Source organism: Gossypium raimondii, chromosome 11 (assembly GCF_025698545.1).
Source record: "Gossypium raimondii isolate GPD5lz chromosome 11, ASM2569854v1, whole genome shotgun sequence".
In the NCBI taxonomy this organism is placed as follows: Eukaryota; Viridiplantae; Streptophyta; class Magnoliopsida; order Malvales; family Malvaceae; genus Gossypium; species Gossypium raimondii.
In genome coordinates this window covers 195558-221135 of record NC_068575.1, presented here as the reverse complement: position 1 = coordinate 221135, position 25578 = coordinate 195558, and the positions used below count along the sequence as shown (strand labels likewise).

Genomic DNA, 25578 nt, shown 5'->3' with positions numbered 1-25578 from the left:
ATTATCACTTAATTGTTCGGAAGGTTTTATTTATATCATCGAGCTATTAAAAACACTATGACTTTCTCTATTCGCATTTTCTATACGAATTGAAAGATTTCATTCTCCTTCTCTTCCGCAGTTCAATTTTCTTCATGGAATATCTTTAAATATCACGAATTTGTGAACCATAATCCAAATAACTTTTTTTCCGACCTTAAGATTGACTTGAAGCTAAGATATGTTCTTCTATTTGTTAATGGATATCGATCCACCGTACCAATTGTTAAATCATCACTGGAAACTTGCTGGCCAGCTTTATAAAAAAACAACAACTTAACAATCCGACGACTTAAATAAAAATTTTCGAATAATTCAATGATTTAAATTAAAACTTTTAAATAATTTAATGACTATTTTGTAACATTTTAAAAATTTACTTAAATTAATCCCTTTACAATTCTATGATAAACACGTGTAAGTTTCTAATTGGATATAAAATAACAAGATTTTTAATTTCCACATATATAATTTTAGTAGTAAAAGCTCATCCATTTACCCCTTCCATATCCTCTGCTAATCTCATCGTCGGCCATCATCGCCTTTTTTCCCTTTCTTTCCGATTAGGGTTTTTAATTCTTCCCCAAATCTCGATCGACTGATTAAAAAAAAAGAAAAAAAATTGGATTTTCCTTAAAACATTAAGGGGTTTCGAAGAGCATAAACTGATAATATGCCTTCGTTACCCTTTGATTCGATTTGTTTACCTTTGATCCCTTTTTTAACTCCTTCCCATGCTGGTTCTTACTCCCATTGTTTGAAACATCTTTCAAAGAGTGATCGGCATGGTAACCTTAGTTAATAATTTTATCCCAATCTTTCTTTTTTCTATTCCCCATTTTCTTTTCTATTTTTTTTACCGATTTAAAGGAAATTTGTTCTTGTTAAAAAAGAATAACCGGAGGTTTGATTCGATCGTGAACTGGGGGGTTGCTTTTTAATTATCGGAGTTTTTCTTAAGGTTTTGAATTAATTGCAGCTGTTTTAACAAGGTATATTCTTAATTTTTTATGATTTGGCATCTAGATGATTATTTTCTTATTAAATTTATTATTTTCTGGTAAAAAATTCTCTTGTCATTCCCAATTTTGACTTTACCAAATTGGTCCCTCTAAAGAAACCAGGGCAATTTAATCCTTATAAATTTTGAAATTGAGTAATTAAGGACAATTAATCACAATTTAGTCTTCAAAGTTTATACCTTCTATTAAATTGGTTCTAATTTAACAAATTTAGCCCTTCTGTTAATCTGATTCCAATCTAATAAATTTAGCTGCAGCAAATCGCCAGGATTATTAGTCTCTAATTGCTCACTTTAGAAAATCATAGGATTAAATTGCTCCATTTTTGGAGGGATAAATTTGCTCAATGTTGAAAGTGGGAGGGACTCGAGAGGTATTTTTGTTTTATTTTCTCTATAATTTATTGCACCATCATATGGAAATACTATGTGAATATTTCTTTTTAAGGAATGAATCCCAGAAACATTTTTGCGTTTCTTTTTCTTTAGTTTATTAGTTTAGAATATTTCAATGTTAAAATAACCTTAATTACTTATATATTAGGAACATATGTGTGTTTTTCATTTAAAAACAGTAATGATGGATTGGGTTTTTCCACAAGTTTAATTTTGATAATGGTGGATGTATCGAGTTCTCGAGTGGTCGACGATCTTAGCGACTTAATGCGGGCTAAAGTTCGTGCTTGCTTGTATGAATACGATACTGAATTCGATGCGTATTATGCTAGTGATGTGGATGAGTTACTTGGAAATGGACATGAAAGCAAATATCCTCAAAAGGGCATAAGCAAATGTCCGTCGCTACCGTCCTTTGGGTGTCTTGAAGCAGATGAATTTGTAACTACATTGCGGAGGATGTTGTCTGAGGGTTCCTCGCAAGCTCCTCCCTCTTGCTTTGTTTCCTTGCCTGTAAGTGGCTTTTGTTGCTTTGTTTCTTAATTTCTTTGCCTGTAACTACATTGCGGAGGATGTTGTCTGAGGGCGTATCATGCTTTGTTTCTTTGTCTGAGAATGTTTAGTGAGTAAAAGTACTGTATATGTGACATTTTCACCCGATCCATTGGAGTTTAACTTGAATCGTTGCGTTTAACTTATGAATGGTGTGTAACATCAGGTCGAGTTAAATGTATACATTTGAGTTACGCTACAATGGTTAGATGATCATGCCATGTAACTTGGTTTGTCAACTTTATGAGTTGAGCTTAATTAAATGATGTAGCATTAGTTTAAAATATAATGTAACGTGTTATATTCACTTGAATAGTTGCATGTAATCAGTGAATGGAGTATGAATCAAGTCAGGTCAAATGTAACTACTCGAGTTAAGCTACAATGACCAGATGATCATGCCATATAACTTGGTTTGTCAACTTTATGAGTTGAGCAAATAAAACAGTGTGGCATTAGTTTAAAATATAATGTAACGCGCCATATTTACTTGAATAGTTGTATATAATCTGTGAATGGAGTATGAATCGGGTCGGGTCAAATGTAACTACTCGAGTTAAGCTACAATGACCAGATGATCATGCCATGTAACTTGGCTTGTCAACTTTATGAGTTGAGCAAATAAAACAAATTGGCATTAGTTTAAAATATAATGTAACGTGTCTTATTCACTCGACCCACTAGAGTTTTAACTTGAATAGTTGCATGTAATCGGTGAATGGGGTATGAGATCTGGTTAGATTAAATGTAACAATTCGAGTTAATAAGCTACAATGGTTAGATGATCATACCATGTAACTTGGTTTGTTAACTTTATGAATTGAGCTTAATTTAATGATGTGGCCATTATTTTAAAATATAATGTAACGTGTCATATCCATTAGACACACTAGAGTTTAACTTGAATAGTTGCATATAACCGGTGAATGGGGTATGATATTGGGTCGGATTAAATGTAACGATTCGGGTTAAGCTAGAATGGTGAGATGATCCTGTCATGTAAACTTGGTTTGTTAACTTGTTTCACCTTTTAACAGACTCCCATGAAGCTAGTGTCTGCCCTCAAAGGTAGCCGAGCGAAACAGGGAATATTACCGAAGAAACGCAGTGTGACATGGGCACCCAATGTGTACGATCCTCCACCGACATCGCTATTGCATATGATTAGAAACAAAAGGCAACACAAGTTGAAGAGGAACAACAACGACAAAAAGAAAATAGGAAGGAAAGGGTTGAAAGGCACCAAGTCGACGCGAGGTAACGTCGGCGGGAAAGGCGTCAAACAAATTCGCAGAAGCAGCGAAAGTTCTTACAGGTGGTTTAAAGAACTGGTGGTTGAAGATAGAGTAGTTAATGAGATCGACAATTTCAACGTTGACAAGCCGGACCCTTATTGTGGCAGCGGTTTTTTAACACAGTCGTCGACCGGAATGTACTACTCTGTGGCAGAGGCTCTATGAGTATGTCTTCTTATTCACATCATGGGGAAATCTATGCTTTTATTTTTTTCTGTTCTTTAATATGGTTCGTAAATAAATAAGCTCTTTCATGCATCCTTTTATTGTGGATGTATATTTCAACAAATTACTTTGTATAGAGCATTATGCAATGGTTTTTTATAATGATAATCTATTCCAATTTATTGATTTATTTATAAAAAATCGATAATTTGAATTTATTCGAATCTAGAGCAATTTGAACCAAAAATTATTTTAAATGCAAAACGGCTTGAACACGTGACGGTAAATGTGTCATAGAGGTTTTAGTGTTAAGAGTTGGATTGTATTTTGCTTCTCTACTAAAAAAAAAATGGGCAAATTAGTTTTTATCCATTATATCAGAGAGTAAATTGGTCATTCTGTTAAAAATTCTATCAATTTGTATGGTTAAAAACTGTCTTTATACAACATGAGGTATACGTGGCATGTCATGTATCACTGCTTGGTTATTTCGTTAGTTACGCTAGTTTTTAACAGAACAAATTGATGAAGTTTTTAATAAAATAATCAATTTGCTATTTAATTTAATGTATAAGAACTAATTTATTTGTTTTTTTTTTACTGAATGGAGCAAATTTTATTTTAACTCCTAATACAGGGGCTTTCATGATACTTTTTTCCACACTTTTGACATGTATATAGTTGCGGGTTAATGGAAATTGTGCTCATTCTAATTTTAAGAAATGTATAAAAAAAATTATACAAAATCTTAATCCCAAAACACAAAGTAAACAAACAGTAATATTTTTGTTGTTAAGGGGTAAGAGTAAAGGTTTCCGTGGTCGGATCAGGTTCAATTTGGGTCCATGATATCAATACCATAAGTATTTTTCCAATGTTGGATCTGACCTTTGAAAATCAACATCAAATTTTGCCTAAGTATGTAGATGTTAGTAAATGGCTAATTTAAGCTTGTATTATAATTTGTTCTTGTAAATAATTATTTTTATTTAATATTTAGTAATTAATATATCTTTTATTAATTTTTAAACATAATATTTTTTATCTTTACATTGTAATATAATATATTTAATTTTTCATACGATATAAAATAAATAATACATAAAAAAAACATTACAAATTTGAAAATAGGTTGAGTCTGGACAAACTAGAGCTTTTAATATTGGAGTCCAAACTACATATTTTAAACGGGCTTATTTATGTTTTTGTTCGAGTTCATTTAGACAACTTCCAACTTAAGTGAATAGCTAAACCTTTGAACGTATCTAATAAAAGTTACTCTAATATAAAATATGAAGGTAATGTAAATTTAAAACTTAAATATAAATGCTTTATCATTTCATTGTGATTTATTAGACTATTTTAATAATTTAAAAAAAATTTAACTAAAAAGAATCTATCAAATGCCATGGTATATTTTCATAAAATCAGTAAAAGTATCATGGAGGTCCTCGTATTAAGAGTCAATTTATATTTTGCCTCATCTATTAAAAAAAGAGTAGCCTTTTTACATTAGATCAAATAATAAACTAACGCTTCTGTTAAAATTTTCATATATTTCTGTTGTTAAAAATTGGTTCCTCTATGTCAATATGAGGTGCATGCGGTATACCACTTGTCGTTATATGGTCATTCCGTCAACCGCATCAATTTTTAATAGTATATATGGGTGAAGTTTTTAACAGGAAAATCAATTTGTTCTTTAATCTAATGTATAGAGACTAGTTTGCTCATGTTTTGAGTAGGGAGGGCAAAATGCAATATGATACCTAATAAAAGGACCTCCATGGTACTTTTACCATTTAAATTCCTGTCCAAATTTTATTTAGGTAGCACTCGGTGCTTTCTTATGTTATGACTCAAATGAAATGTGGTTGCTGGGAATGCGATTGCTGAAAAAGTTACTTTACCATATTTTTAATTTGTCTTATCATAGTAAATTCTATTGAAACCTGGCTCAGTCCATAATCACCTTTATTTATCATTACTGTCAAAAAGTGATTATAGGAAGATAAAATGACAATTTTAAACATTGTAATGTAAAATAAAAAACTTAAATGGGGGATAAAAAGATAAATTCATTGAAAAACACTTTTTCAAAAACAAAAAATTTTGGGCTAAAATCTCAATCAATTTATTATTTACACAGGCATAGTTTATTACATGGTTTGGCCATACGACATGTTCTTGAACCATACGAGTTGAGTTCTGTCACACGGCCTTGTGATCATTGTTTTCACTTTTGGAAAATGATTACAAATAAATTATTTAATTATTTTTATTAAATTATGAGCAATATTAAAATTTTATTATTGTAATACCTTATAACTCGAATCGGACGACTAGACAAGATATAAGGGGATCATATTTTACCTTAATGGTATACAAAAGAGAAAATAGGTAGAAGGAAATGGGCCGGTGGTATAAAAAGAAAAATAGAGCCCAAAATACCAAGTAACTTCCCGGTACTGTACCCTGAAAATGAAAAATGGCGGCAAAAGACTTGAGATTAAGAGACACCACTAGGGCAACTTCAGTTACATTTCGCGTCCTCAAATTTGCATTTTTTTGGGGGGCTTAAACTCTCGATTTTATTTTCATTTTCATTTTCGATTATCTTTGCAAATATTTTTTTGTTTGAACGAATAATCTTCAGAAAATGGATTTTAACGTGGCGGAGGAAGAGGAATTTGGATTCTCAAGAAACTATTTCTTAGCAAAAGAAATGGGCAGTTCTGGGAAGAAATCTGCTCGTAAACTCAGTGATATCAACGTCGTTGACGAACAGGTATTTTGCCTCATTGAATCCCCATCTCGAAAAAAGCTTTTGTTTTTTTTTTTCTTTTAAATTTTGTTGTTTTAAAATTGCAGGAACTTAGAGAAGCTTCAGCTAATATTGAACCAAAGCATCAAAACGACGTTGCAGATTTAATAAATAGTTACAAAAGTTTATACCCAAAATGGGTTTTTGATCTCAGGTAATTTAAAACTCTTATTTACTTAATGGTGTAATTTTGAGTTTCACTGGAAACTTTAATTTGTTAGAATTTGATCCTCTTAATTTGCAAAAATTGGAAATTTGATCCTGTTTTTGGCGCATACATGCACTTGAACAGTTGGTTTTTGCTAATTTGTTTTGATCTTTTATAGTTTAAAACTCTTATTTACTCAATGGTGTAAGTCTGAATTTCATTGGAAGCTTTACTTTGTTAGACTTCCATCCTCTTATTTTACAAAAATTGAAAATTTAGTCTGGTTTTTGGTGAATATATGAACTTGAATTGTTAATTTGTGCTAATTTGTTGCATATAAAATGTTATAAAAATTGAAAAGTTGGTCCGGTTTTTGGTAAATAAATTATACATGAAATTGAACTGTTAATTTTTGCTAATTTTTGTATGTAAATTGTTGAAATGATGATATTTTATATCTCCTTATATATTAAATATTGAAATGTTCTACTAATGTTACCCAAAATGGGTTTTTGATCTGAGGTAGTTTAAAACTCTTATTTTCTTAATGGTCTAATTCTCAATTTCGTCACTATGAAAAGTGTGGGAAGTTGGTCTCTTGCTTTAATTTGTTAGAATTTGATCCTTCTACTTTATAAAAGTTGAAAATTTGGTCTGGTTGTTGGTGAATGCACGAACTTGAACTGTTGATTTTTTCTAATTTGTTGCACATAAGTTGTTATAAAAATTGAAAATTTAGTCTGGTTGTTGGTAAATGCATGAACTTGAACCATTTATTTTTGCTAATTTGTTGCATATAAGTTGTTATAAATATTGAAAAATTAGTCTGATTTTTGGTAAATACATGAACTTGAACCATTGATTTTTGTAATTTGTTGCATATAAATCGTTATAGAAATTGAAGATTTAGCCTTATTGTCGGTAAATATATGAACTATGAATAGTTGATTTTTGCTAATTTGTTTCACATTAACTGTTGTAAGATTGATTTTGTTAATTTCTTGCATATAAATTATTGAAATGTTGATTTTGATAATTCCTTGCATATTAAATATTGAAGTGTTGATATTCAAGCTAGTAATTTAACAGTAAGGTTTACTAATGTTATCCAATTGGACTAACTTATCAGGTTTTGTAAATTAAGGGGATAAAATTCATAATTAGACCTTTACTTATTTATTTTTATTCCAAAGTGTTACCTTGAAAGTTAGTATTGGCTTAATTTTCCAGTACTTATTGTGTGTATGTTTTGCTTTTATTTATTTGCAGATGTGGTTTTGGTCTTCTAATGTATGGATTTGGATCAAAGAAATCATTGATTGAAGATTTTGCGTCAACCGCTTTGGCAGAGCATTCTGTTGTTGTAATTAATGGTTACCTTCAATCAATCAATATAAAACAGGTGCTGTTTTCATCACATAACATTAAAGGGACCAAGTTAGTTCCTATCGTATTAAAAAGAATCAAAATATGGCCAAATTGGAAAATGGACTATTTGATTCTTTTTATAGGATAGGGACTGAATTGATCCATTTAATAGTAGAGGGACTAATTTGATCATGTCCCTACTATAATACAGGGACCTCTTAGGTACATTCACCTATTTTTTCCCATGAAGGTTCTTTTGAGCTCTCATTTTGCTTTTATTGAACACTCAAATTGTTTGGATGTAGGTTATAATAGCCTTGGCTGAGATTCTATGGGAACAATTAAAATTGAAACGGAAGGTTTCATCCGGGAGTTTGCCTAAAGTTCAACAGCCGTTTAGTTCTCGATCTATGGATGATCTTTTGGTGTTTTTAGATGGACCTGAGATGGATGAGAAGGATAGTTTCATATGTGTTGTTGTTAACAATATCGATGGACCTGGGTTAAGAGATACCGAAACTCAACAATATCTTGCACGACTTGCTTCTTGTTCTTATATCCGTGTTGTTGCCTCTATTGACCATGTGAATGCACCACTTTGTAAGTAAACTCTTGTTTCGATATTCAGTTAATAGATAGGTTAACTAGCTAACTTGTCTGTTTTGAGTATCGACCTCAATGCTTCGTAGGCTAGGGATAGAAGTCGATAACATCTTAGAGTTTCAACTTCTCATTTCCGTATTCTTTTTGGCCGGATGTGCTCTCGGTAATGCTGTCTTTTTCTAGGATATGTGAAAGAATTTGGTAATATTTGATGTACATTCCATAGCAATAGTTTTGTATGCTTTAACGAGAGAAATAAAAGGTTGGATATGGTGGTCGGGGTCATTTTTATATAGCTTTCGAATATTGAATAGGTTCCATTCTAGTCTCGAACAAATCAAACCTAGTAAACGGAAATGTGTTCTTCATAGACCCGATTAGGGAATTACCGGAGAAAAGGACCACTCTTGGGAGCTTGGAGGGGTCTCTTAGTAATACTCTTATGTTATTTTTGAATAGGTGTTATAAATTCCCTTCTTGAAAGGAATGCTGAGATAATTAGCATTGTAGAGCATTACATGTTTTCGTGTAATCGACTCAATCCTGTTCTGCTTCATCAGTAATATTTCAATGTAGTGTTTATCGTAATAGTTTTGTTTGCTTTAATGGTAGACAGAAAAGTCGGATAGGGTGGCTGCAGTCATTTGTTATATAACAAATATTGAATATTTTTCACTATTTCTGGACCTCGAATTCGTTATATAACTTTGAAATATTGTATATGTTTTATTATAGTCTTTGAACTAATCCCGGACCTCGAGTTCTTGCTTGAAGGCCTCTCCTTTAATGCCAGGTTGAAACAAACCCAATAAATGAGATGTCCTCTTTTTAGACTCAATTAGGCAACCACCGGAATTTGGTCGTGTCTTGGGTAGTACTCTTATGTTATTTTTCAAAGGATGTTATTTAGCATTGTAGAGAGGTTATGATTTTCATGTAATTGACTCAATTCTGAATGGTTTCGATTTTAGTGTGGGACAAGAAGATGGTTCATGCACAATTTAACTGGTACTGGTATCATGTTCCTACGTTTGCACCGTACAAGGTCGAGGGGCTCTTTTTACCTTTGATTCTCGCACACGGCAGTAGTAAACAGAGTGCCAAAACAGCTTTGATCGTTTTACAGAGTTTAACCCCGAACGCTCAAAGTGTGTTCCGGATCCTCGCCGAATATCAACTGTCTCATCCCGATGATGAAGGTAAATGACTTGTTTCGGATTTGGAGTCTTGTACTCTCGTTCTGTCATTTTATGTCTTACGATTTTAAACCGTATCTTTTAACCTTAGGAATGGCAATAGATAATCTGTACTCCATCTCTCGAGAGCGGTTCCTCGTAAGCAGCCAGGTAACGCTAAACGCCCACTTGACTGAGTTCAAAGATCATGAGCTAGTTAAGACCAAAAGGCATTCAGATGGACAGGATTGCTTGTACATTCCTCTCACAAAGGAAGGCCTCGAAAAGTTATTATCAGAGATAAGTTGACATACATGTTATTTTTACTCACCAGCAACACGAACTACCCTGCAAGGATGGCCTCCGTCCAGGTAAAAACAGGTCATTTTCCGTATAATGGTGGTAGTTTAGTTCGATTTTGCATGACTGAATCTAACAAAAAGACACTTGCAATGCCTCTTTAGTTTGTTATTATGGTTATGCATTTATGTGTTGCTTGATACTACCATTTACTCATGTTGTGTTATATGCTTGTTGAATGGTGGAATTTAATCCTTTAAATTGACTATAATTAAACTTTTATGAATTTTGACATAGTATTGTAATTGTTTTATGGTTAAATTCTGCTATTAATCTCTGTATCATATCTAATTCATGGATTTAGTTTCTGCATTATAATTCGGTCAATTTTAGTTTCTATATTTTTTCGATTTAATCCAAGTGCTTCAGTTTGATTATTTTTAGTTTTATGTTTTTTTTTGAATTTTAAAATTTCAATTTTAACTCAAAGGATAGTCGGTATATTTGTTAATTAAAATATCGTGGCTCTTTTACAAGTATTATGTGAAAATAACAAGTTGATATGTGATAATATCGTTTGTTGTATAAGATCTTGAAAAGAATAGAATTTAACATATGTTTTTAGAATTCAAAATTTTAAAAGTAGTTAAATTAAATTTGTAATTTATGCATAGTACAGGGATTAATGACATAAATTGACTTTATTTTTAACATTGAATGATTTCTTTTGTGAATGTGGTTTGTTTGTTTTTATTTTATATTATTTTATCAAATAAATCACATAAAGCACGATTTGATTGATAATTTACATCTAAATCAAAACGAATTTAAATAAAAGACTCAAATACAAAGTGTATGATATATAAGATTAGAAAAAAATATTTTTCATTTAATTATATTTTAATTAAATATCTTGAAAAATTAATTATTGAAGTAAATAGGTACAAAAATAATCACCTATGTTTAACTAAATTTACATTTTGGTTTTAATTTTCAATTATTATTATACAACTATAAAAAATATATAAGAACTTGACTCGAGATTCAACTCGATTATTCAATGCGAAATATACATTGTTTAAGTAACCTCATACGCTTCATTTGAGGGAATTTTTTTCTCTATTTTCTACATCAGAACATTATTTCCTTCTATCTGGACTTTCGATTTTGAACAATTATCATTTTGTAATTAATATTTGGTATATTACTCCATTCACAATCCAGCATTTTCTTTGTAACTTCCTTTTTCTTTTAGCAAATTTCTTCGTAATTTCCTTTGTGCTTTCACGTGAGGAAAAATAACATGCCATGCAAACAACGTCGGGAGTAAATGACAAGTATAATATTTATTAATTAAAATCAGAATCAATTCAATAAAAAATATGATAAATTAAAAATTAAAATATATTTAAATTTAAATAAATTTAGATGAAATCCACTTATATTTAAATTAATACATATCTTATTAATTAAAACAAAAATTAATTCAATAAAAAATATAATAAATTAAATTTCAAGTATCCTTCTAAATGAAGAAAGGAGGAAAAGTAATTGATTATGACTTCTTTTCTCTCTTTTTTTTACATAGAATATTCCATGATAGTGACGGTCCAATAAGAAGAGCCGTAACGAAATGGCCCGACATCTAATGACGTGGCAGAAATCAAGTGGTTAATTTTGATCGCAGTATATAGAAACAACCGTATAAAGATCGGCCGAAAGATCTGGAACCGTCAAATAATGTCCAAAAGATCGAACGGCTCGTAGACTCCAGAACATTCTCGAAAACCAGTATTTGAAAAAACCTCTATATAAACGAACTCTTTTCTTCTTTTCTCGTCCTCTTGAAAACCCTAGCTGTTCTTTGTAGTAGCTGTTTTCTCTCTTTTAGTTATTGTTTTTTTTTTCGTTCTTTATATTCTTTTTTGTCGACACAACAAAAGAAAATAGTGATGGCCGGTAAAGGAGAAGGTCCAGCGATCGGTATCGATCTCGGAACTACTTATTCATGCGTCGGTGTTTGGCAACATGATCGTGTTGAAATCATCGCTAACGATCAAGGTAACAGAACGACGCCGTCTTATGTTGGTTTTACCGACACCGAGCGTTTGATAGGTGATGCTGCGAAGAACCAGGTTGCTATGAACCCCATCAACACCGTCTTCGGTAAGCTTTGTATCTGTTCTCTTTGCTTTTAGAGATCCTGTATCTAGAGTTGATCAAGATTTGTTTTCTTTAGATCTATGCTAAGGTGAAAATATTTGGCTTGGATCTAGATTTGTTTACGTTTGGATCTATGCTGAAGTTTACGAGTTAAGATTTCTAAGATTTACTAAGAACTGCTGTAGCTTGAGCTTAGATTCTTGTTCAGATCTGTTAAACTTTCTTTTGAATCTACTCGATGTTGTTGACTATATTTTGAACGAAGACTTTTGGCTTTTTGTTAGATCTGTTAATACTGTACTTTTCAATCTTATTATAGCCAGTTAAAGGAGTTAGCCATTGTTTTTTATAATCATATTCACGTATCATCGTTTCAACCCGCACTTTTTTTCTGTTTATCTTTGTTCAAATACGCAAAATTGCACTATACGCAATATATATTGCTTAATATGAAAGTAAAGAATCATTCATATTGATTATAGATTGAATTTTATTTTGGTGAATTGATTTGTTTTTACCTTTACAGATGCAAAGAGATTGATTGGACGTAGATTCAGTGATGCTTCTGTTCAGAGTGACACTAAATTGTGGCCCTTCAAGGTCATTCCTGGGCCTGGTGACAAGCCAATGATTTGTGTTACATACAAGGGTGAAGAGAAGCAATTTGCTGCTGAGGAGATCTCTTCAATGGTGCTCATTAAGATGCGTGAAATTGCTGAGGCTTACCTTGGGTCTACAATTAAAAACGCCGTAGTTACCGTCCCTGCTTACTTCAATGACTCTCAGCGTCAAGCAACAAAGGATGCTGGTGTCATTGCTGGACTTAATGTCATGCGTATTATCAACGAGCCCACGGCTGCTGCCATTGCTTATGGTCTCGACAAGAAAGCTACCAGTGTCGGCGAAAAGAATGTCTTGATCTTTGATCTTGGTGGTGGTACTTTTGATGTCTCTCTTCTTACCATTGAAGAGGGTATATTTGAAGTGAAAGCCACTGCTGGTGACACTCATCTTGGAGGTGAAGATTTTGATAACAGAATGGTGAACCACTTTGTGCAAGAGTTTAAAAGAAAGAACAAGAAGGACATTAGTGGTAATCCCAGGGCTCTTAGGAGGTTGAGGACTGCTTGTGAAAGGGCGAAGAGAACTTTATCATCCACTGCTCAAACAACCATCGAAATTGACTCCTTGTATGAGGGTATCGATTTTTACTCTACCATTACCCGTGCCAGGTTTGAAGAACTTAACATGGATCTATTCAGGAAGTGTATGGAACCAGTTGAGAAATGTTTGAGGGATGCTAAGATGGACAAGAGCACTGTCCATGATGTCGTTCTTGTTGGTGGTTCCACTAGAATTCCAAAGGTCCAACAACTTTTACAAGATTTCTTCAATGGGAAGGAGCTTTGCAAGAGCATCAACCCTGATGAGGCCGTTGCATACGGTGCTGCAGTCCAAGCTGCTATATTGAGTGGTGAAGGTAATGAGAAAGTGCAAGATCTCTTGCTCTTGGATGTCACCCCATTGTCTCTCGGTTTGGAAACCGCTGGTGGTGTTATGACCGTTTTGATTCCAAGGAACACCACCATTCCAACCAAAAAAGAACAAGTCTTCTCAACCTACTCCGACAACCAACCTGGAGTGTTGATCCAAGTCTACGAAGGTGAAAGAACAAGGACCAGAGACAACAACTTGCTCGGTAAATTTGAGCTCTCTGGCATCCCTCCTGCTCCTAGAGGTGTCCCACAGATCACTGTCTGCTTTGATATCGATGCTAATGGTATCTTAAACGTCTCTGCCGAAGACAAAACCACTGGACAAAAGAACAAAATCACCATCACAAACGACAAGGGCCGACTCTCCAAAGAAGAAATTGAAAAGATGGTTCAAGAAGCAGAGAAATACAAATCCGAAGATGAAGAACATAAAAAGAAGGTCGAGGCAAAGAATGCATTGGAAAACTATGCATACAATATGAGGAACACAGTTAAGGACGAAAAGATTGGTGCCAAACTCCCAGCAGCTGATAAAAAGAAGATTGAAGATGCTATTGAACAAGCCATTCAATGGCTAGACAGCAACCAACTCGCCGAATCCGATGAATTTGAAGACAAGATGAAGGAGTTGGAGAGTATTTGCAACCCCATCATTGCTAAGATGTACCAGGGTGCCGGCGGTGACATGGGTGGTGGCATGGATGAGGATGTTACGGCTGGTGGAAGTGGTGCTGGTCCTAAGATTGAGGAAGTTGACTAAAACATTGATTTTCTTCATCTGGTTTCTCTATTGTGTTCTCTTATGTTTTTTGGGATTTAAACCGTTTGGTTTTGTTGTTTGGTTTCTAATCGGATTGAAATGAACTTTTATAGGGTTTGTTCCTTTTTTGGGATACTCTTTATCAGTAGCACCTGTGATTGTTGTGTTTTGGAAACAGGTCCCTTTTGAACTTCCTAAAGATATTAAGACTTCTGTTTATGAAATGCTCTTTACTTTTTTATTTTAGTTGCGTTTGAAACATATATAATGAAGTTCTTTTCTAAAATCGAATCTTCAAGGCGAGCTGGTTGCTTAGAAATTGTGAAACGTACACTCACTTCAAGCTTTTGGTACACATTAAATTTGGTTACCATTCATTAATATTAACTAAATCTTACCATTTTCATCAAAAAAAAAATATTTTATTTAAAATATGCTTTTAAGATGAAATGAATAAAGTATAGACATGAAATTTGCAATAATATATGAAATTGCATCTCTTATCTTGTGTTATATTAAATTAATTAAGTTGTATTATGTTATTTGTCTTTATTTTATGTAGGTAATTAAAATAATATTTTTTATAAATATGATATAAAATAATAATAAATATATCGTATAATTTGATTAAGATGGGAGTGAATTTACAAAAATATTATTTTTGACAAATTAAATTAAATTCACTCTAATTTAAAAAGGAATTATTTTCCCTCTTCAAGCACAGTACAAACTTGACCGGACACCAAATCCAATAATTTTATGTTCTTTTACCTTAGATCTAGTTCCAAAACCATCCTAAATTTTAGCTCTCTTGTCCGAAAGTCTCCTGTTTTCTTTTTCAATTAATGAAAAGAACTCACTTTCCTTATTCAGATCGATCATGGCTTTTACTGCCAATCCTCATAATCTCAATCATTTCACTCACTTTCCTTCTCTCATTAACCTTCACCCAAAATAAATCCACTTCATTCGAACCCGAATTTTCCTTTCAAGAACCCAGATTTTCTTTCTCCGGACGGGATTACGGCCGGTTACCGAGGTTACCCAGATTTGCTTATTCCATATCGGGGACGAAAGGTGATGGGCCGCGCGTTAAAAGGTTGTTGCAGGCGATTTATCACCCGAGGAATTACTATTTGGTCCATTTGGATCTTGATGCTTCGGATTCGGAGCGGTTTGAGTTGGCTAAGTATGTGAAAGCGGAGGGTGTGATTAAGGAGTTCGGGAACGTGATGGTCATCGGAAAAGCTGATTTGGTGACTTATAAGGGGCCTACTATGGTTGCCGCTACGCTTCATGCCGTGGCGATTTTGTTGAAGGAAGCTAAAGATTGGGATTGGTTTGTGAACCTTAGTGCAGATGATTATCCCCTTATGACCCAAGATGGTAAGAACCAGTTCTTTTATTGTAATTTGACGAAAATGTATATATGTATGTATGAGTGTGGATTTTGGATTTGAAACTTGGTCCTGTTGATGTTAGACTCAATTGAGTTAATCCTTGGATCGGTAACTCGGAGTTAAATGATATGAAAGCAGAGTAAAACATAGTAACGTTCAGCTCGATAATTATCGGATCGAGTTCGAGTCAAACACGAATAATTTGCAAGCACTAGTGTGTCATTTAAACCCCTATTCTTGACATTTATAGTAATAAGTAGGATTTGTTTGCCCGAAATTGTTGTCGAAAAGGCGAAAGCAACTGCTTATAGTATGTGCTTTAACTTGTTGACGGAAATGTATGATCGGGTTTGAATAATTCAGATATATTGGGAAATGAATTGCGGATGTTAGGGTTTGAAACTAGTACCCTTTGATGTTAGTGTCGATTGAGTTAAGCTCTGGGTCGATAATTCCGACTTGAACGGTATGAAACAGAGTGTAAAATGTTGCAACATTCTTGACATACTATAATGTTCCAAATTATCAATGGTTGATGGTGATAGAGCACGGAACTGTTTACCTGTATAGTTCTGGGTTGGTTTCTGCTGTGCATTAGCATTTATCTCCATCCGCAATTGCATTTGCAGCCTAGATTTTACCTGTATGCTCCGGTTGGCTTCCTGCTGATTGCTTATTGATTTTTGTTTCAGATATCGTGCACATCTTCTCGTACTTGCCTAGGGATCTCAATTTCCTCGAGCACACGAGTAGCATTGGCTGGAAAGAGTGAGGAGCCGATACATTTTTCGTTCCACTTCCCATATGGTGTAATGGTCGTTTATATAGTGTTCTTCGAATGTAACTTCGTTTTGTGTTTGCAGATACCAAAGAGCAAGGCCAATCATTATAGACCCGGGTTTATACCATTCGAAGAAATCTGGCGTATTTTGGGCTAAGGAGAAAAGATCGTTGCCTGCTTCTTTCAAGTTATTCATGGGTAATGCTTTCATATATTCCATCGTTGTTCTCTGAAATATTTGTTCAAAAAGTCTTGAATAAGTCGATACTTAGTGGTTGAGTGTATGGCTGCATACGGTTTTCATTGAGTTTAAGTAGACACGAATTAGTAGGGATAAATTTGCAATCTTTAAACTGTTTCGAGATCCTTTACGAGTGTTGCATGTTGCATATCAATTGTCAGCTACTCGTTACGATACGGGTTGAAAATTTATGTTTACATCCCGATATTTTGATATACATTTCCAGGATCAGAATGGGTGGTGCTGACAAAATCGTTTCTCGAATTCTGTGTATGGGGATGGGATAATCTTCCACGTACCCTCCTTATGTACTACACGAACTTCATATCGTCCCCGGAAGGTTACTTCCACACCGTAGTTTGCAATCACAAAGATTACCAGAACACGACCGTGAACCATGACTTGCATTATATACGATGGGATAACCCTCCGAAGCAGCATCCGATGACTTTGACGTTGGAACATTTCGACGACATGGTTCGAAGTGGAGCACCTTTTGCTCGGAAGTTTGCCAAGGATGATGATTCAGCCCTCAATAAGATTGACAAGGAATTGTTGAGGAGATCGTACGGTCGTTTTACCCCAGGGGGTTGGTGCGTGGGAGGTTCAAACCCGGGTAAAGATCCGTGTGTAGTTTACGGGAACCCAAATGCTGTCAAACCTACTGTAAGTTCAAAGAGGCTTGAGAAACTATTGGTACAACTTCTTGATTCTGGAAATTTCAGATCAAAACAATGTAAATAGTTATTTTTTGTAATGTGATGCTTAATGTCCCGATTCTCGAGGTCATTGGTTGTCATTCGATATTCGATTCTTGTTCGATACTAAGCTGCCGCCTAGATTTTGAATTGGTTCTTGAATGTAGCTGTTTTAATTGAATCTTCAAAATATCGGTATTGTATCAATTGTATATTATCATCTAAATTATCAGTTTAGGCATTAGATATTGGAATCTAACAAGTAAAACGGGTAGATCAAATTGTAATTATGTGTGTATTTACCGTTAGACTTGTTAAAATAGACAATAAAATCGAAAGTTGTTTGATTTTTTAAAAAATGTCAAACGTGAGCTATCCATACAGTATGCACATACGTGTTTACAAATTTAGTCACATGTTTTAAATATATTTTACATTGAATTTGTGCGGCCATTTAACACCAATCTACCTAATTGATATGATATTGCTCTATACGGAGTTGATTAGAAGGTTTTGAAATTAAATGATTAATTTAGAATTTGCACCATGGTTTGAGGATGTTTTGTGGAATTAGCCCATTTGTTTTTTAATGGAAATAGTAAAATATAAATAACAAGATACTTCTTATTAGAAAAACTAATTAATGGAAAAAAGTTAAAATATGTTATAAGTCCTTGTATTCTTTGCACATTTGAAATTTTGTCCTTTTCTTTTCAATCTCGTCCTACTTTTCGGATATAAATTCAAGTTCATTACAACATTATTATTATTATTTTATATAATTATTAAGTGAGTATTTTTTATTTTAAAATATCAAGCTAATGAATTTAACTGAATAATTTTAAGGAAGTTAACAAATTGACATGAATTTTAAATCTGAAAAGTAAAATGATTAAATTCTTGAAAATAAAAGTAAAAAACTAAATTTTAAATATACAAAAAGTATAGGGACTATTAGCATATTTTAACCGAAAACATGTTGTGAAAGGTTGACTAAATGCTATTGGATCCAAAAGTCCGGCTAGATTTGGTATGCCCCATTCAGAAAAAGCCTAATTAGCAACTTAACCAGTTTGTGACACGTGTTCCACCCGTGGACTAATTTGTAAACACAAATAAACGTGAGGGGTAATTCAGAAACTTTAAAAAAGCTTTTGCTTCACGATAGATCTATTCATGGAAAAAACAAAGATTAATATTTAGCGGGAAGACGATTTTTTTTTCTGTTTATTTTAAAAGCTTTTTATATTTAATTTCTTTTAGGGTTTTTTTCCTTTACTTTTTATTCTTCAATTCACTGATTACTCCTCAGGTTGGTATCGATTTATTTTTCATTTAAATTTTTTGTATTAAAGTTTAATTGCATTTTGATTTATAATGTTTAGGGTTGTTATAGGTTTAAGCAATGTGAATAAGAATCATTATGGGTAATTTTAATTTCACAAATTTTGATTGATGTTAACCTAAAATTTGTGCAAAGCTTCGTCATCGGCATGTATTGTGTTAAAATGGGAAGCATTGTATTTGAAAACTTTACAATGACAATGTTATTTCAAAGTTAATGCTTTTAGCCAATTCTTGCTTTGATTGATTTGTATTTGCTTTGATAAATTCTGGGTTTAGCTTATTTTGTGGTGAGGAAGTTTAGTGGCTGAATTTGATGGACGACCTACATTTAGAAGATAGTACTTATAGTGAGCAGAGTCCGGTTGCTACTCCAACCAATGCTTCAACTTCTGAGAGTGCTTATCGTACGAATCGATTGGCGGTCAAGCAAAAGAATGGGGATGCTGATCTTGTTGAAGGGTGATTACATTTTACACTTCAAATATTTGCTCTTGCTTTAATTGGATTTTTGTTATATCTGTTTTAGTAACTATATATAAGAACTTGAGCCAGTGACTGAGATTTTAAATTATTTTTCTTGCTTTGATGTTTTCTTTTTGGGATAAATTTGTTTTATTATCCAAGAAGCAGATAGGTCTGCTACAGTTCACAGTCAATACAAATGAGCAGATCAACAAAATTGCTCCTAAAACAACTCAACCTATACAACACAGATTCTTAAATCCTGTTTACAACCAAAACCATAAACCCCTGTAAGCAGCCAGAAAATTCCCCATTCTACACACAATTGGACATTAACAGTATCATTTCTATATATTCTTTTCTCCTGTACTCTAGCCTGTACACTATCTTTTATATACTTGATGATTTCATTCTCCGATGCTTGGACTCCTTTAAATTGCCTGTCATTGCAGTCTCCAAAATATGTAGATGTAAGCATTCCATGCCAATTTAAGAGCCACTGTGATCATAGACTTCCCTTTCAATGCTGTGACCTCCCAGACCCTCCTTGAAAAATCACACTCAAAGAATAGGTGATTACGAGATTCTTCTCTACAGCAACATAATTGACAAGCACCATCGATGTTTAATCCTCTTGATATTAGCCTATCCTTAGTAGGAAGCCTAGCAAGGATGGCCATCCAAGGTATGAGGGACTGTTTAGGAATATGCATAGGGTATGAGCCTATGCCATCCTACTTTATCCTTCTTTTTTTCTGATCTCCTGCCAAACTTTTGCTATGGCACAATTATTACCACCTGGAGTCAATAGATGTGCAATACTAGCAGCAACCTCTATAAGCTTCAAAAGCTTTCTCAACTCCAACTATTATTCCTATTGCTCAAGACTTGCCATGAAATACTCTCTTTCAGAACATATTCTTTTATGCATAGGGTACTATTGCTTGAACAAATTTTTGCTTTGATGTTGTTTTAGTTGACCTTTATTTATCTGTTTTAGTTACTATATTTAAGAACTTGAACCAAGTGAGTGATATTCTATATTCTCGAGCATCTTTGCTGTCTTCTTGACCCAATTTAGTAATATCCTTTTTTTCTTTTTCATTTTTCCCTTCTGAATAATCAGTACAACGAAGAAAAAGGTATCAAGAATGCCTGGTGGTGGGCTGCGCCAGTTCAGTGTCATGGGTTAGTTTTTTTCTTTCTTATATATTAAGTTAGATGTAATCTATTTTCATTGGTATTTTTAATGATATCTCAAATCCTTGATACATTCCTTGAGAAATATAGGAAATATCAGTGTGTAACCTTTTGCTTATCTCAATGGAAATTCTGATGACTTATTTTGCATTCTATGGTCATCTTGGTTGAATCCAACAAATTTTTCAGTTTGTAAGAAGTTGGAGAGTAAGGGGAGCACCACATATGCTGAGGTATGTTTCTGCTATAATATTTGTTTAGTTGACTAAGTCATGAGGTATGTATATATAATTAAAATTTTAGAGTAGTAATTAGTTTTTAAGTTATATGGTGTTCCTATTCTCATTTTTATGTAATTGTTATCACGCTAGAGTAGGTTTGAGATTAATCATGACAATTATATATCCTGTAAACGTTGTAACTTGGTCGCTATGTCTTTCTATAAACATGATTATATGGTTTCATGTTGCATTCTTAAAATTGGAATTGCATCTTTCAAGTAATATATCACTCGAGAACTTGTTATGGCCCTAAAAAAAATGGAATATGCTGTCTTTTCTAAATGGGTTAAATTAGTATTTGGGGCCTGAACTTGGTAACAATTTCCACATTGGGGTTTGAACTTTTTTTTTTGGTCCAAGTAGTTTTGAACTTGGCAATTGTTCTCACAATGGGACTTGAACCAGGCAACTATTCCCACATTAGAGCTTGACTCTCTTTTTTGTCTAAGTTAGTCCTTAAACTTGACAATTGTTCTCATATTGGGGCCTAAACTTTAGGGTTTTCAAGGAAATATCAAGGACTAACTTGGATAAGGAAAAGTTCAAGCTCAAATGTGAGAACATTTGCCAAGTTTAGGGTCTAACTTGGACAAAAAAAAATTCAGGCCCTAATGTGGGAATAAATATCAAGTTCAGGCCCCAAAAGGTGATTTAACCTTTTCTTAATCGGGCATGAATTTCACAAGTTGAGTTGAGTGGTTTATGATTTTCAGGTTGCAGACGAAATTATAGAAGAGTTTGCTGCCACTCAGAGTAATACTGCCGGATCTTTAGATGAGGTTTAATTCCCATGATTTTTTAAGTTCTTATTCTTTAATCAAACATATGCAAAACAAATGAACATTTCGGGGTTTTTTCAGTTCCATGAGAAAAACGTTCGACGACGTGTGTATGACGCATTGAATGTACTTATGGCAATGGATATCATTACGAGGGAGAAGAAAGAAATCAGGTGGAAAGGACTTTCTACTACGCAAACAAAGGATTTAGAAGAACTTACGGTAGATAAAATCTTCTAGCAATTATTACTGTATGTAACAAACATTTTCTGATAAAACACCCAAAGGTCCATGGACACATGAATTCAGAAGAGGGAAGATTGTTCTACAAATCAAATAGTTTGACCCTCCTTTTTAATGCTTGTAGGCAGCACATGTTCAACTAATGACAAGCATCTCGCGTAAAACAGCTTATTTGAAAGATTTAGAAGAACAAGTAAGTTTTTTTAACCCCTCCTTTAATTACCTATTAGACGACATGTTGGTATGAATAGAAACCTGCTTGTGCTTTAGTTATTGAGAAGCCATTTAAGACAGTGCAGAAATGATTTTGGTCAAATGTTGCTATTAGACCTTGTACTTCGCATAAGTTGTGGATTTAGCACCTATAAATTAATTTGGTCATTTTCAGTCCCTGGACTTTTAAAATTTGAAAATTTTAGTTTTGATTAAATGGTAACTATTAAATTCATTAAGTATCGTTACTTTAAAAAATTGATGCGTTAAATATATTATCCCATTTTTAATGCCATGTCAGCTTGTTATTTTCATATATTATTTACACAAAAACTAATTAATAAATTTAATGATTTTCATTTGTATTAAGATTGAAATTTCAAAATTCAAAAATGTAACGGCTGAAAATGATCCAATTGGAGAACATAGATTAAATCTATAACTTTACGCATAATAAATGGCTAATAGCATAATTTAACCAAACAAATTTAATTGCTATCAATTGTTCATGATTAAAATTCCAAATTTGAAAAGTACATAGATTAAAATTGATCAAATTAAATTACAGGTACTAAATCCATAACTTACACAAAGTATAGGGTCTAATAGCAAATTTGATCAATGATTTTTTTTTCCTCTTTTTTTTTATCTATTTATTTACTTATTTTCGTTTGTTCTTCGAAGTGGTTTATCAGCTGCATTCCATGCCTAAAGTGTCTATGAATATATATATATATATATAAAAGATTGCAGGTCTCCGGAACATAATCAAACGAAACCAGCGGATGCTCAAGAGTAATAATAATAATAATAATACAGCTCCTAAAGAAGGATTTACGTTGCCGTTTATATTGGTTCAAGTATGTGTATTTCTATCTTTCCAAGTGGTAAAAAATTAGTGCATTCTTTGTGTGTGTGTTTTAAAATTCGGTTTGGTTTCCTCTATTTACAGACTAGTCCGCATGCAACTGTTGAGATTGAGATTTCTGAAGATATGCAACTGGTACACCTTGATTTTAACAGGCAAGTATACTTCATTTTCACCATGGAAAAACACATATAACATCCATTTTGTTTTAGGGTAAACTACACTACTAGTGACCTAACTATTTCAATTGTCTTTTTTCGCTAAATTACATTAGTAGTCACTCAATTATTAGTAAATTTCTTTTTTTGTTTTAGGCCAACCGTGATAGTTTTTTAAATTGGCATAATAGCAACTTCAACCATCAACATTTATAAATCATGTCAATTTAGTCTTGATTCTAAAAGAACTTAGGGTAAATTACCTAGTTGGTCAACTTTAGAGCGCTTTCATTTTAGTCACTCAAAATGAAATCCTTGCAATTTGCTCACCCAACTTTTAGGGCACTTTCGTTTTAGTCACTCAAGTGTTAAATATTTAACGGTGGTTAATTATACACGGCATATCATGTTTACACTTTCATTTTGATCACAAATATTTTATAACTATTCATTGGGGTAAAAAAAAAAATCAAGGATTAAAGTGAAAAAGAGGTAGAAGCTAAAATAATATACAAAAATTGTCATATTGTACTTGTTTAGCCCATTGTTTAAAATTCTATTTTGAAATATAAATTTTAGATATTGAGATTCAAAATTGTAGTAGCGAATTGGTTGACATTATCAATAGATAAAACATTTTCAACAATTTCATGTTTTAAAATCATTTTAAAAATTATCAATGAAAATTATTGTCTTTATTAGTTGTCCACAAAACCCAACTTTCTTTTGATTATATAATTTGAATCTTCTATACTAAACTAAAAGTAAAGAAAATCCTTCAAATTAATCAAGTTAATTAATTTTAGCTTCCATTTCAAACAAAATTCATAAATTTTCATCACTTCCTTACCCAAACCAAAAACAAACAATTAATTAATTTTAATACTATAGAAACAAATTGTTTGATAATATCGATGGATAAATTTTCTTAACAGTCTATTCAATTTATTTTGATATTTTGAAATTTAAAATTTTAATATTAAAAGAATTTTGGCAATGAGATAAAAGTAAGTTGTGTGACCAAAATAAAAGCATAAACATGATTCGACGTGTACAGTTAACTGTCGTTAGAGATTTAATGCTTGAGTGATTAAAATGAAAGCGCCTTAAAAGTTGGGTGATCGAATTGCAAGGGTTTTTCAAAATGAAAGCGTCTTAAAAGTTGGGTAACCAACTAGGTAGTTTACCCAAAAATTTAACCATCAACATTTATGTAATGTGTAATTTAGTCCTTGATTTTGTAGTTTTACTTTTTTTTTGTGGTATTGAGGGTTAACTTTAAAAGGATGAGAAAAAATGAAAATTATTATCTTTGGTTTTTGGGTGTTTTCATTTTTTTGCATATTTTCAATCAAATTTAGCTGATAAATGTTTTTTTTTATCTTTTTAGATAAAAGAATCATAAAGAAAAGTAAAACTATGAAAAAGATAAAATTACACAATGTGTAAATATTGAAGGTTAAAAATTTTCTAAAATCAAGATTAAATTGACACAATGTATAAATATTGAGGGTTAAAGTTGTTATTATGTTAATTTTGAAGGCTGTCACCGACACCGTTAACCAACTGGTGACCAAAAAAGATGAACTTGAATAGTTGGTGACTACTAGTGTAGTTTACCTTTTGTTTTATAATTTCGATTTTTACCGCGGCAAGGCTCGTATTTTTCTTATCGTTTCATCTTTTATTCGCAGCACGCCATTCAGTTTGCATGACGATGCTTACATTCTTAAGTTAATGCATTGCTACCAACAACCCGAAGGTAGAAACCTCTCGCAAAGTTCTTCCATTCATTCGTCTTCAAGCTCTTGCAAAGCATCCGGCGGAGTAAGCAAACCGTTTTACTGGAATTCTGAAGCGGATACCGTCAAACAAGGTACGTTGAGAAGATGAATAGAATCATTATAGTCATTAGCCTTCTAACAAACACATGTAAAACTAAATCCATGGTACTTGTATATTGTTATTTCATTTAGAGAAAAAAAGAAGTATGGGATTATTATTTATTTTGCATCATTTGTGAGATCTCTTGATTTGTTCCTTAACATTGGGGAGGCTTGGAGGGTTTCATATTTTGGATTTTTTAGGACCTAGTTGATCAAAAGTCGAAGAATTGAGGAAATTGGTAGAAATTTTATTATTTACTTTTTTTAATATGATTTTGTTACCACATAAAAGTGTTGAAGGTAATTTGTAATGACAGTTCAAATTATAAGATGTGCAACGAGTAGTTAAGGTGAAAGTGGTTCACACTATAAATGATATGAACTATTGGGAATATAGTTTCGACGTGTTATGAGCTTGCAGAGATTTTTTTGGAGAGATTTAGTAGGGTTTAATAGGTTTCTTTGAGCTCTCTTTCGACTTTGATTGAAGGGGTTGGGAGCTTTGGCTTGGGTTTTATCTGAATGATGCCCTATTATATATAGAATGGTTGTAGAGGTACGAGTAGCGGTCTAAATGAGATATTAGTGCTCGTAAGCTATTTGAGTTTTGATTCGAAAAAATTTGTACTCGATTTAGTAATTATCGAGTCAAGTTTGAGCTCGAGCAATTCAAGATATCAGTTAGAGTTTAGTAATATTTGACTCAAAGGGCTCGC

The 25578-nt window shown here is 32.8% G+C and overlaps 5 protein-coding genes across 6 annotated transcripts; all 5 read left to right on the top strand.

Annotated features, from left to right (window-relative positions):
* Positions 1-526: 526 nt before the first annotated feature.
* Positions 527-3658, top strand: LOC105761819 (hypothetical protein). Of its 2 annotated transcripts, XM_012579758.2 has the most exons (3): positions 527-1031; positions 1636-1969; positions 3046-3658. In XM_012579758.2, the coding sequence occupies exons 2-3, from the start codon at positions 1676-1678 to the stop codon at positions 3466-3468; spliced, it is 717 nt and encodes a 238-aa protein (XP_012435212.1). In that variant the 5' UTR covers positions 527-1031; positions 1636-1675; the 3' UTR covers positions 3469-3658. The 2 variants fall into 2 exon arrangements, with proteins under 2 accessions (XP_012435212.1, XP_052479033.1); XM_052623073.1 differs by having other exon boundaries at positions 527-1969.
* A 2290-nt stretch (positions 3659-5948) lies between these two features.
* On the top strand, positions 5949-10227 carry LOC105761821 (origin of replication complex subunit 2). Its single transcript, XM_012579760.2, has 6 exons — positions 5949-6256; positions 6340-6446; positions 7710-7842; positions 8114-8408; positions 9383-9610; positions 9699-10227. Exons 1-6 carry the CDS (start codon positions 6128-6130, stop codon positions 9893-9895), a joined length of 1089 nt encoding a protein of 362 aa, XP_012435214.1. The 5' UTR covers positions 5949-6127; the 3' UTR covers positions 9896-10227.
* Positions 10228-11724: 1497 nt separating this feature from the next.
* LOC105761823 (heat shock cognate 70 kDa protein 2) lies at positions 11725-14529 on the top strand. The gene is made up of 2 exons (XM_012579762.2): positions 11725-12052; positions 12576-14529. The coding sequence occupies exons 1-2, from the start codon at positions 11839-11841 to the stop codon at positions 14303-14305; spliced, it is 1944 nt and encodes a 647-aa protein (XP_012435216.1). The 5' UTR covers positions 11725-11838; the 3' UTR covers positions 14306-14529.
* A 503-nt stretch (positions 14530-15032) lies between these two features.
* On the top strand, positions 15033-17555 carry LOC105761824 (beta-glucuronosyltransferase GlcAT14C). Its single transcript, XM_012579763.2, has 4 exons — positions 15033-15691; positions 16398-16473; positions 16569-16684; positions 16954-17555. Exons 1-4 carry the CDS (start codon positions 15151-15153, stop codon positions 17469-17471), a joined length of 1251 nt encoding a protein of 416 aa, XP_012435217.1. The 5' UTR covers positions 15033-15150; the 3' UTR covers positions 17472-17555.
* Positions 17556-18592: 1037 nt separating this feature from the next.
* On the top strand, positions 18593-25021 carry LOC105761827 (transcription factor-like protein DPA). Its single transcript, XM_012579767.2, has 10 exons — positions 18593-18737; positions 19049-19231; positions 20361-20422; positions 20624-20667; positions 21429-21494; positions 21576-21716; positions 21862-21930; positions 22697-22810; positions 22903-22973; positions 24671-25021. The coding sequence occupies exons 2-10, from the start codon at positions 19086-19088 to the stop codon at positions 24867-24869; spliced, it is 912 nt and encodes a 303-aa protein (XP_012435221.1). The 5' UTR covers positions 18593-18737; positions 19049-19085; the 3' UTR covers positions 24870-25021.
* Positions 25022-25578: the final 557 nt, after the last annotated feature.